The 13,598-nt window shown below is 33.5% G+C and overlaps 1 protein-coding gene across 8 annotated transcripts in view; it reads left to right on the top strand.

The window, feature by feature from the left end:
* ROBO2 (roundabout guidance receptor 2) overlaps positions 1-13,598 on the top strand; it is a 1,679,075-nt gene that overhangs the window by 29,158 nt on the left and 1,636,319 nt on the right. For all 8 annotated transcript variants that reach the window (XM_012444747.2, XM_064380041.1, XM_064380040.1 and 5 more), the window contains one exon: positions 1,837-1,958. In XM_012444747.2, coding sequence (XP_012300170.2) covers positions 1,850-1,958 — 109 coding nt within the window. In that variant the 5' untranslated portion in view covers positions 1,837-1,849. The remainder of the gene's footprint in view (positions 1-1,836; positions 1,959-13,598) is intronic.

The raw sequence follows: 13,598 nt of genomic DNA, 5'->3' as shown, positions 1-13,598 counted from the left end.
TCTTAGCTGTGAAGTGATAATTTTGAAAGTGCTTTGTTCATAGGATTTCTGTGAAAACTAAATTGGGTAAAGAATGTAAGATATTTAGCACAGTAAAATAACTTGGACTACAGTAACTCTTCATGGAATGTTTATTAGTACTTAGACTGTCATTGTCATCAGAATTCTATTTTTGTATGTGAACTTAGAAATGCCATTGTAATCTCAACTCATTTGGTCATTTAAAATGGGGAGATTGGCCAGGCACATGGCTCACGCTTGTAATCCCAGCACTTTGGGATGCCAAGGTGGGTGGATCACCTGAGGTCAGGAGTTCAAGACTGGCCTAGCCAACATGGTGAAACCCCATCGCTACTAAAAATACAAAAATTAGACAAGAGTGGTGGCAGATACCTGTAGTCACAGTTACTTGGGAGGCTGAGGCAAGAGAATTGCTTGAATCTGGGAGGCAGAGGTTACGGTGAGGCAAGATTGCGCCACTGCACTGGGCAACAGAGTGAGACTCTGTCTCAAAAAAAAAAAAAATGGGGAAGTTCAGTTAGGTATTTCTTAAATTTCTTTTAGCTATGATACTATGAGTCTGAAATGAAGTAATGCAAAGTGAGTAATTAAATCCTCCTCTTTCTTGATGTAGGAGAAAGGGAGAAAGAAAATTTCTGGGTGGCTGGATTCCCTTCCAAGTTTACTGGAAATATAATTATATAGCATTTTGAATAAAGTGTTCATTCTGGAAATCATTAAGTTTACTTTCCTTAACTCCATATTTTGTCAACAATGGATAAATTGAGATTTAGGAGTCATTTCTGATTTAAAATTCCACCTGGTAACTATTTAAATTGTAGTCTTGTAATTTCCTCACTTTGGTCTTGAAGGTATTTATCATTCTTATGCGTTATTATACTGTATTACATATTTATGCAACATAAAATGTATAGTTTTAATTATTCTACATGTTTACATATGAAAGGCATAGTTTTGAACCTATCATTATTCAATTTGCTAGTTTTGCTTCACTATTCATTTTTGACGCTTATCCATATTGGAACATGTAACTCAAGTTTATTCTTTAAAGCTACTGTATTTCATTCAAATGTATGAATAAATAACCTTGCTTTAGTGGACATTTAAGTATTTTCATGTACAGTATGAATAGCAGTTTCAAAATGAACGTTCAAATATACATTGTCATATATATTTATAATGTTTGTATATATGAAAGTTCCTGTGGGTTATATATCTGAAATCAAGATTACAAGTGTTTTATGATTTTTATAATTAATTTTACTCTCAATTTAAGTAAACAAGATTAGTTTTTGCACATGATTAATCTCTTTATTCAGTTAAAATTACTAACATAATTATAATACCACTTAAAACTTGAAAATATTTTCAAGGTAATTATACCAAGCTTACATAAATGTGTTGAAAAGTTCTTTTGTACGTGTGTAGAGATGACATGATATGTTAAACTCACCAGTTTGCCGAAGTATCAAATTATAAGTAGTGCCCATATACAATTTTTTGCTTGCCTGAACTCCAATATGTATATTGGGAGTACTTTTTAACCATTCATATGTTAAATGGCCTGTTTTGGAAAATGACATTAAAAAAATAATTCAGATGAATGCTTAGAATAAAGGTTAAAGACGAATGAGCTTTCATATTAATCATCAATATGACAATCCTAAAGGGAAGCATGATTTTCAAATATATCTCCTTGTAAGCAGGATAATTTGTAAATGCACAATGCATATTGGATATGGGATTTGAGTAGTAATATATTTCTCTAACAATGTAATTTATTGTACTTTCACATCCACTCCACTAAATATGCAGACTTTAAGATGCAATGGCCAGAAGACAAGAAAGTGTCACGAGAAGGATGTGGACATGGACTCCAGGACTGCTGATGATGATTGTGGTCTTCTGGGGTGATCAGGGGAATGGACAAGGCCAAGGTAAGTGCAAGGATGTTCTAATCCTTTGAGAGTTGGATGTGAATTTCACTTTATGATGAAATTATGTGAGTCTTTGATTTGACGTTTAAACAATTTGTTGTAATCTTTTCCTGGGTTTTTGTTACTGGGCATTGTAATGCCTCTGCACCAGTTAAATTGAACTAGAATTAGGGGTGAGTCAGTATATCAACTGGCTTTTCTCTGTTGTAATTGATGCTATATATGATGAAGCTATATATGTGTGTGTGTGTTGGGGGGGGATGAGTTTTTTTGTGTGGTATTTTACAAGAACATGTAGCATATAAAGTTTTTGTGATTTTGAAGAAAAGTTTTCGGATGTTTGTTTCTGTAGTGATTTTTATGTTTTACTTTTTTAAATTTCAAGAACCTATTCTTAAAGGATGTGATGTTATTTAGAAATTAAGTGAAAAATGTGATGTTTCGCATTCTCCTGCCAAGTGTATTTCTATTAATGATAGGGTGGAGCTGCAAGGTTGTGATATCCTGGAATGTCTCTTGGAGAGTAGAAAAGGGCCATAGATTTTGTAATTAGGCTTTCAATGCTGATTTGATCAATAGCTGTACGGAGTGGTTTATACTAAATCTAGTATCTGTGAATGTATTTTGTGATAAGTATTGTATTATTTTTGGAGGTGCGTTGCCTGCTCATTTACAAATTGCAATTTTATATTTTATGTGATTAAAAAGGTCTGACACTCCTGAAATTTTCTTTTCCTTTTGGGGTGAGTAGATTTGACATTGTTTCTGCATTTTCAAGGCTTAAAATGAAATCTGTGAGATGAAATTGAAAGTGTGTAATGGTATTATATAATTGTGATGAAGTTGAGCCTTGCTAGTTTTTCAGTTTTGAAATATCTAGTAAAGTTTAACTCTTTTAAAACAATCCTTCATAAAGAGCAGTTTTCTTGCTATATGTAATATTGTTCAATTAATTTTTGAAATGAAATAGATATTTTTCAAAACTACAAATGCATGTGTGCCTTTGTATATGAATAGGTATATATACATGTAAGCAGCTAATACATTTTGTTAATTAAGATCAGCTTTGATTTTAATTTTTCTTTCATGCCATTCAGAATTTATATTATCATCTAATAAAATTACCATTTTTTGTTTTTGTGATAAAACTAATGTAAAAAATGTTTAATTCACATTGTAGTTTTTTCACCAAAAATCTAAAACAAGAATATGTAGACAGTAGGTACATTGGATTTCTGTGGGTAAAAGAGTTGTTTATTTCTCTGGCAATGTGTAGGATTACTAAAATGCAGCACGACAACTGTTTCTCTGTAATAGTGATCCAACATGACATGTAGCATTACGCAGGTTGCTAAAACTTTCCTCTGATCATCATTTCCAGTAATTGTGGTTTGTTTTAGATGAGTAATAAGATATTAGATATTTAAAATACTTGAGAAAAGTAGGTATCTTCTCTCTTATTTACCCAAACCCTTTTATTTATTCAATATTGATTACTCAAATATTCTATCGTTCAATAGGGACCATCATTTATTAAAAAAATGCCCTGAAATCAATTCCAAGCCTAGGGTATAGTGAAGTTTCTAGTGGTAAATGCAAGTTAAGTAATTTACTTTCTTTTTAAAAGGATAAATTAAAATAGACAATGATTCAAAGAACAAAACAACTTAATAGAAAACATGATGGAATGCTTTGATATTATGATTCAGAGAATTTTGCTTCCTTTGTGGTAGCTAGATTGAGTGAAGTAGATTGCTTAGGTATAATGAGCAAATCTTATAATTGCAAGTATAACCCAAGTTGTGTATTGTCATTTAGATCAATAAGCCTCATTAAATATTAAATATTACCTTTTAACTTTTATTCCATTAAGCAGAATTTAAAAATAAAGTTTTAAAAATAAAGTTTGTATTACTAAGAATCTCCTTAATAAAAATCTCATAGCTCCTTATGATTGTCAAGGAAAGAACACATTAAAACTCATAAATAAGGTTTTCTCAATATTAGTTTAAAATCTTGCATTAAATGTTGGTTATTGGAACCCACAACGTCCAAGATTATGATTAAGTATCAGTGAAGTATGACTCATGCAGCAAATGTGCATGCAAATGTTATAAGATTATTTTCACATTATTTCACAAAATTTCCTAAGCATAATAGTATAAGCAAATTACATTTTTTACACAAGTTCTTCATATTTATGAGTAGGCTATGTTCTAAATGTTTAAGTCATTGGGAACCCCCAATGTTCCTTCCTAGAGAAACCATGTTAGAAATGGTAGTAAAGTTATAAAAATGCAAGACAAAATCGATTTAAAGAAGAATGTAGATTAATATAATAGTATGATCTCAACTGCGTGCAACCACTTCTTTTAACAAATGATATAAAAAATGCAGTCTCAAGTCTGAATTCTAAATAAGAATGTAGGGCCATGATCCGTCTAAAGCAAAATAAGAGAAAAGGATTGGATGGTGGGTTAGAAGTAGGCTGAAGTTGCTTGTCAATTTTTCTTATCTGCCAAGAAGAGCATCTGCTTGAGGACATCCATTTTCCTACCTCTGAGTTACAGAATAATAAGTGCTTATCCTGAATGTAGCATTCCCCAACTTAAACTCTGTATTTATGCTGCTTAGCTGGTTTGTGCATGAGAAAGTGCTTAATATGTGAAAATGAAGCCTATCTTTATAAAAGGTATATATAATATATATATATTCTCTTTTAAAATATTTACATATATATATATATATATATATATGCATGTATTTTAAAAGGAAATACACCTATGATGGAAATGAAACAAATAACATAAATATTGAGCTGTGTTTTGCCTTCTTGGTAACTATTACAATGTACACAGTTTCAGACAACTAAGTTCAACACGGACTTTGGGAGAATCTAGTTAAAACTGAACTGACATGCAATAAGCATGGGTGTACTTAATAGCACAGCAGGCAAAACCATGGGAGTGTTTCCTGAGAGAGAGACTATAGAGAGGCACCAGAAAGCCCAACCCATTTGCAGGATCCTTGGCAGTTCCAGCAGCAGTTATTATATTCAGTACCAAGAACTTATTTCTTTTTTTTTGAGATGGAGTTTCGTACTTGTTACCCAGGCTGGAGTGCAATGGCTCGATCTCGGCTCACCGCAACCTCTGCCTCCTGGGTTCAGGCAATTCTCCTGCCTCAACCTCCTGAGTAGCTGGGACTACAGGCATGCGCCACCATGCCCAGCTAATTTTTTGTATTTTTAGTAGAGACGGAGTTTCACCATGTTGACCAGGATGGTCTCGATCCTTTGACCTCGTGATCCACCCGCCTCGGCTTCCCAAAGTGCTGGGATTACAGGCGTGAGCCACCGCGCCTGGCCCCCCAAGAACTTATTTCTAACTCAGCAATCCATAATCCTGGCTGAAGTGCAGTGATACAATCGTAACTCATTGCAGCCCCAAACTCCTAGTTTCATGTAATCCTCTCATCTCAGTCTACTGGTAGCTATCACCACAGGTGGGCACCACCACTCCCAGCTAGTTATTTTATTTTATTTGTAAAGACTGGATCTTGCTATGTTGTCCAGGCTGGTCACAAACTCCTATCCTCAAGCAATACTCTAACCTAGGCCTCCTAAGTACTGAGATTGTAGGCATGAGTCATTGCATCTAGCCCAAAAATATTTCTGTCTTAATGGTTTTAACAAAGAAGTGCTGTTTTGGGGATATACATAATGGTGTGCTGTTTTGGGGTGATATAAAAATAATCATAAGAATGGAACGAATATGTCAGCATGTTTTTAAAAGCAAGTTAGCTCAAGTTTTTAAAGGAGCATGATTTTAGAGTTTTCAAACTAACTTTGGGTTTAAATATAGCAAAAAATTTAAATATTATTATGAATACACAGAAAATTTTAATGAATTTGGTTTCCACGATAAATTCACATGCCTAAATTTCAAATTTCAATCTGCTGCTAGATGTGAGAAAGTTTGAAATTTTGAAGAGGCATGTAGTGCTTACTTAAATTTTAAGGACAGTTTAATTTAACTTCCATTTTTATGACCAGATTTGGGTCAGCTATTAAAAATTCAAAAAATAGAACCTGATAATATCTGGAAATTCCAATTTTCAGTTTTATTGATCTTCACCATGAAATAATATTTAAGTTAAGGGGGAAATTTTTGGAAAAGCAGATCACTCTGTTGTCCTATTTAGCAAATTCTCAAGTTATGTCATCTTGGAATCATTACAAGTAATTATACTAAACCAATCTCTTGTGTTTTATATTTCATTGTTACACATCTAATTTTTCTCTAGAGATACTAGAGAAAACCTATTCAAGAAGGGAACTATTCAAGAAGGGAAGGATAGATAAACTGTGCTCTTTCTCTCTCTCTCTCTCTGCCTTCATTCAGTGCATTACAGTATCTCTGCCTTACAATCATTTCCCAGTGCATTTCAAAGTTATTTTTATTGTTCCCTTCATTTACTCTTTTATTCCAGCAATTTAAGTGATTGTATAATTCTTTTGATAGCTGATGGTAATATCCATCTTTGAATTAAAGGTTTACAGCTACACATTTCAATTAGAGAATATCAGATCATGTGATCTGTGAGTTTTAATATCTTTGGATCACTACCAGTAAAGAATAATCACTTTGAAAAACCTTAATGCTACCTAGAGTTTATATTTTTTGAGGATGCCTGGTAAATTATTTTCATTTGATAATTGAATATTGCTTCAAGAGAGGTGAGCTCAGACATTTGGCAATGAATATTGGATGTGGATCCCAAGAGACGTGACCTTAAAATATCATCAAGCTAAGTAGTAGTGAAATTGAACTCTGCTGTATAATACAAGTCAATGTTTCTTACATGCTTTATGAAATGTAAATATTTTTACATTGCAATAGATAATATTTTGTATGGCAAAATTTAATTCCATTTAATTTACATTATGGCAGAATTATGTTACAGAGGTCATTTTGGTTTTTGATTTAAACTTCTTAAAATTATAAATGCAAATATTCAACACAGAAAACCCATATGAATATACAATCCCAAACATTTGAAATCCTAGCAGTCATTTCTAACAGCTTTTTTCCTACAAAAGAAGCCAGCTATTCTTAGAGATTACATGCATTCCCATAGCGTGAAAGGTTCATACTATAAGGTAAACAGAGAATGTATTATAGCAGTTTAAGAATACCAGTGAATTTACTTTAACAACAATAACACTTTTGAATAACTTGTCTTCAGAATTTGGATTCCTAAAATTATCTGTGTAGACTAATTATGCATTTCAGATACTTTCCAGACATCTGAATGTTGTTTTCTTAAAAGTGGTCAGTGCAAGCCTTTTTATGCAGTCTGCTTGGGAGATAGTAAGAGAGCTGTATGCTGTATGTCTACTAGTAGAGATTTGTTTTTGAGTGCTTCCTTAAAAGAAAGGTTTTTTTCTGCAGAAAGATATATTTTTTATAATTTATATTAGATGACTTTAAATGTTTTTATGTTTTAACCTGTCTTTCTTATCTTCGGGGTTATTGCCATGGAAAAAATGCAAGTTGTAAGGTATTTCATTTTTATGGGGGAGAGGTTGATAATTTAGACATTTTTACTAAATTGCATGACATCACTCAATATTTGGATGGCATTAATTCACAATAGTAAAAAGAAATTCTTACTATGCAACATAATAAAGTATGATTTCTTTCACATTAATTTAACTAAAATTGTTCTTTAAGATACATCTCCCAATGAAGGCTTTCTTATCATCTGAAGCTAAAAGTATTTAGGAAAAACTATTTTCCTAATATGTTTTTAAATATGTTTCTAAATATGTTTCTAAATTGAACACGCATTCAATTTAGAATTAAGATTTCATTTGGAGATTCTGGTTGTATTTGGAATTTGTGGTTGAATTAAACATGAAGAATAGGTAAATTTACTAGGTATCATTGTCTATGTCACATTTTAGTCTTATCTCTCAAACAGGAAAAAAACACAGTAAAGTGGTAGGATCAGGTGTGAGAAATATATAAACTAAGATACTCTTCTTTTTTTTTTTTTTTTTTTTTTTTGAGACAGAACCATTCTCTGTTGTCCAGGCTGGAGTTCAGTGGCTCAATCTTGGCTCACTGCAACCTCCACTTCCTGGGCTCAGTGATTATCCTGCCTCAGCCTCCCAAGTAGCTGGGATTATAGGTGTGCATCACCACTCCTGGCTAATTATTGTATTTTTAGTAGAGATGAGGTTTCACCACGTTGGCCAGGCTGGTATCGAAGTCCTGACTTCAGGTGATCTGCCCACTTCAGCCTCCCAAAGTGCTGGATTGTAGTCTTGCAATCGACTACAAACTAGTGTATTAAAGAAATGTTAAATTCTAATTTAAACTGATTGAAATAGGCTTTTATCGTTTTCTACTTCTCATTACTGAATATCTCAGTTTTCATTAATTTGAAAGCATTCTAGAATGGTGAGCCAATGTGATTTAGCATAATGCATAACTTATTCCTCATCAGATTTATGTCCTTAACTGAAGATGCTAAGTAGAAAGGTCACTTGTTCTATTCGATGATGTTGATAAAACTATTTTCAAATTACTATCACATCAATTGATGTCATATTAAGTTGTGTTTCTAGAACCCAAATTTAGACTGTGGTAATGAGTTAATACCTCTAAGGAGGTGACTTTTATCTCTATGGTCAAGGATAGTTGAAAGTGGAAAAACCTACTGGCTTCAAATATTGGGAACTAGGAATTACCAGAAATGTTTTGGTTTGTTTTGTTTCCTGGCAGAATTACCTTCTTGAAAAGATGATGTCTCCTTCTACCAGCAAACATTGATCCTATGCTGCTTTACTTTAATGTTTTGCTTTTGTCAACGTAGTGTTTTCTTGAGAAAATTAATCTATCACAATAAAATGAAAAGAGAAATGCTGAAGACACAAAATGATGTACTTGTTAATATTGAGTAGAAAGCATCAAGGGAGCTGCGAAGAGAGAGAGGCAAAGAAAGGAGGAAGATAAATATATGATATAACGAAAATTAGTAAAAATGATTAGCATATACATGTAGTCAATAAGTCAATAAATGGCAATTTATAGAAAACCTACCATGTGCCAGAAACTAGGGTATATAGCTGTGAAGAAGACAGAGACTCAACTGGCCATTGTGTAATAGGGAGGAAAGAGGAAGAAGACACATAAATAACTAAACAAAGCAATCGTGTGAATGGCCACAAGGTACACTACTATGAAGAAAATTACATGTGATAATGTGGTTGAGTGAAACTGGCAGTAGGAAGGCTATAGGTATTTCAGAGAATCTTTCTCTCTGAGGAGGCAATATTTCATTTGAGAGTAGAATGTAGACAAATAGGGAGGTACTTCGAAGATTTGGGGTTGCTCTGAGCAGAAAGATGGCCAGATATAAAGATTGTTTAATTAAGAAAGAGAGCTTGATATTTTCTTGCAAAGCAAAGAAGGCCAGTTTGGCTGGAATGTCCAGGAAGGAACGGTCTGGAGAAAGATTACTTGCATGCTCTCAGGGACTAAATTTAGATATTGTGTCAAAGTTTGAATGTAAATTAAATACATTGAAAAGTTTATGATGACTATGTGATATGATCAGGTTAGCTCTTACACAATTCCCTCCATCTGCTGTATGGTGGGTGTACAATTGTGGAAGGGTACGATAGTGAAGGAAGTGGGTTCATTTAGCTGTGACTATTGCACCTGTCCTGTCCAGTTGAAGGATGGTGGTTGAGATTCTGATTGTAGTCGTAAAGTTGGAGAAAATCAGTTGAGATTGGAAATTGATTTGCAGATTGTATTTTCTGAGCAAGAATTATACCCAGGTATTTGGATTTAGGGACATGGTGGCTTATGGTCACTTTTAGTGATACGGCAAAGGCTTGATGACATGAGGCAGTTTGCAAGTGACATAGGTGTGGGTGGTACGTATGTGTGATTGATTTTACAGTTTTTTTAAAATCTTGAATTGAGACACAAGTTAGAATCCAAGTGGAGATATCAAGTAGGCACTGACAAGTAGACTTGGCTAGAGATGTGAGCAAGACAATCATAGCCTGTAGATCATGCCCAAAGTTATGAATCTAGGTGAGGGGTTGGCAAACTATTATAGCCCATGAGCCAGATCTGGTCTGCTGCCTGTTTTTGTCTTGCTTGCGAGTTATAAATATATTTTACATTGATAAGTTTAACATGTAAAACATAGGGACATTTTTCAGCAAAAAAAGTTCCATAAATTTGCCTCTTGACAACACAAAGCCTGCAATATTTACTGTCTGTCTCTCTGTTAAAAAATTTTGCTGACTCTGATCTAGATGAAACCCTTTGGGGAGAGAGTATTGACACAAAAGAGATAAGTATCATAGTGGAAATTAAAATTATGTCAACTGAAGTGTGTAGGGTAGATAATTTAAGTCTGAGTGTAACAGTAAGAGATTAAAATAACAATAAATTCATTATCAGCATGATCAATAAAAACTTTGTGGGCAAAAAGGAAATATCTTCATCAGACCATTCACTCACTCAGACAAAGAAATATAACTTGTTTGAAGATCTGAGATAAGGCTAATGTAGTTTGGACAAAAAAAGCCAATGGGAGGATGACATTACATCCGGCCAGAGATTTAGGAAAGAGCCAAATACTTCAGGCTTTTTAAAGTGATCTTTAGATAAAGAGGAAATCATCAAGGCATCTGAAAGTGGAAGATCAAATCACATCTGATGGGAAAAAAATCAGTCTGGCTGTATGTGCATCTAGGATGAAAAGAAGACAACATGGATGTGAAGTTAAAATTGTCCATTGCAAATAATAAAATGAAGGCCCCAGGTAGTCTTGGCAAGAGCAGGTGTGGTACAAAATCCTTAGTGGAATGGGCTTAAGCATTAAAGGGAATAAAGATTTAGCTGTTGTGTTAGTGGAATTTTACCAGTCTTTTCATTGTATATGATATATAGATGGTCAAAATAAGGAACTTCTACATTTTTGGCTTTTGTATTATTTGAATTGAGATTTGAATTAAAAATAAAAATAACTTTTATTTTTAAAATTGGAGACTGTGTTTAAAAGTATAGAGGAGGGCTAGAAATAAAACATACAACTGTCCTGATGAAAAGATTGCTAATCATGACTCTAATAATACTAAAATACTTCCCTGACAACTTCTTTTTTTAGCCCTTCCTTATTTATGTATGTATGGCAAGTTGTACCCTAGCCACATGCCAATCCACCTGGTGAACTTGTTCTTCAATGCTGCCTAAATATGTCCTTCTATGTTTAGCCTTCCATGGTTTCTCACATGGACTATTGGCTCTTCCTATTTGGGCCTTCTGGTGGTACCCTGTAAGAGACATGCTACTCCATGTCAACAGGCACTATGCTGCAGGGACATGGCCATACCTGTCAATCACTATCTCTTGAATGTAGCCTTTCATGAGGCCTGAGATTTCTTACTATCTCTCTGTGCTATAACAATATTTATACTGAAAAAATAAACATGTTCTTTTCTAATATTTTATATCTTTTAATTTGAATATCCCTTTTTCACTATACTACTTAGCTGCTAAGTTATGTTATAAAAACATGTTTTAATTATCTGCAAATACCTTCAAATCTAATCCTTACCACTGAAGACTAATGTCTGTTTTACATCTGTTAGGACTTTTATTTCCATAGAGTATTTATAATGCATTTTTGTTATTGAAATGATTATTGTTTAGTTTGAAACAATGCAGCCTGAAGATGTGTGAATCTTACACAAAGATAACATTTTTGGATTTTTGTACTGGTTGTCAAAAGAAAAAGCCAAATGTTATTTGTTTGTGTTTCTGCTTGATGTACTGAATCTATTTCAAGCCATATTTCTCAGTATTGATATACTTATTTTTGCTGAAATAATAACACACTATCTTTAGCTACTTCTTTTCTCAGTATGTCTACTTGTCACTCACCATTTCTGCCTCATCTCACATCTCATTCTTTATTTCTTTTTCTTTGGTCCACTTTTACTTTCGGGATTCTTTCAAACTGGAAGTTTTCTTGTTATGTAGTCATTGCTACTCTTCTTGGATATTCACAGATATCCTTTTCCATTTCATTTGTGAATTTATCTCAGAGGCATTTTGTGTGTGCCTTTTACCCATAGCTCCTTAGAGGTCTCTTCTGAGGTTGCTGATTTAATATGTCAACTACTATAAAGTTTACATGGCATGATGGCAAATGACTTTTGCCTTTACATAGATTGAAAAGTTCATTCAACATGGACTGGTAGGATTTTTTTCCCTTAAACATTACATTGCCTTGTAAACAAACCAAACCAAACCAAAAACTCAAAACTAACATTCAGGATTGGTTCCCCTGGAAACAGTTGCCTTCTTATTAAATTAGATTTTGTCATCCAACTTTGTGTGTCGTTGTTAAACACACATGGTGCTGGATGAGCACTCACTCACTGAACTAGAAAACATTGCTCTGACCAGTTACCAGAAAAAAAAAATCAGATTGCTCTTTACATTCCACAGATGACCTTTCAGACAGCTATTTGAATTCATGATAAATTATAGTTATATTTGTATGACTTTAATTCGTTTGTAATCTGAACTTTATGTGCAATGCATTTGTTCTAGTGTTTAATCATTTTTGTATACTAAATCATTTGCAAAAAAATGGCTTGCCCCTGAAAAAGAATTTAAGAGTGAAAGTACATTAAGTGCCATCTGGGAATCTGTGTCAGTGGTTTTATCACTACATATGCGTATGTGTATGTGTGTGTGTGCATATCACCTAATTTCATCACATTTATTGGACAAAATTAATATGCAATCTCTAAATCATTGTCTCTACCTTCAGGGTTATCCTCCAAATATAAATTTTTATCCTAAAATTGGTAGTACTCTTTGAAAAACTAGCAACTCTCATTTGTGCAAAGAAAGGAAAAATAAAACAAGAAACAAATTCAGTAAAATAATTAAAGATCAAATCTCTTTTATAGCTGCTGAGTTCCTTTCTTTCTTTTCCATCCTCCCCACATTCCCATATCTCAACAAAGTTAAAAAATTAAAACATATATAATGAGAATACAGGTTCACCTTGTTAAGGAACTGGGTATTCCATATATAAGGTTATGCCTTAATAAGTAGAGGGAAAAATATGAAGATGTAAATATATGAAAATTTATTATAATGAAGTTCTATTCTTATGTGTTTTCTAGGTAGGCTAAAAGTATGTTGCTAGGAAATTTTAAGAGACCCACTCCATTTTGTAGAAGATGTATGTAGATCTCTTAATTCTGAAATGTTTGGAATTGAATATAGCAGGTATTTGGATAATGACATTTCATTTAATGTCATTTCATTATAATGTTGATGAGAAAACAAAATGATTCCAGTTGTGGTTCACTGTCCATGTAGAGTTTATGTGTTCTCCCATGTCTGCATAGGTATTCTTTGGATGCTCCAGTTTCCTCTCACTTCCCAAGGCTGTGCATGTGAGGTTCATTGACATGGCTATGTGGTCCCAGTCTGAGTAACTGTGGGTATGTGTGAGTGCACCTGCAATGCAACAGAGTCCTGTTCGGGGCTGGTTCCCACATTGTGCCCTGAGCTGACAAAATAGGCT

This window comes from Aotus nancymaae, unplaced genomic scaffold (genome assembly GCF_030222135.1).
Source record: "Aotus nancymaae isolate 86718 unplaced genomic scaffold, 86718_ANA_hifiasm-v0.15.2.pri h1tg000022l_1, whole genome shotgun sequence".
Lineage (NCBI taxonomy): Eukaryota > Metazoa > Chordata > Mammalia > Primates > Aotidae > Aotus > Aotus nancymaae.
The sequence above is the reverse complement of the archived record's forward strand: the minus strand, read 5'-3'. Positions and strand labels throughout refer to the sequence as shown.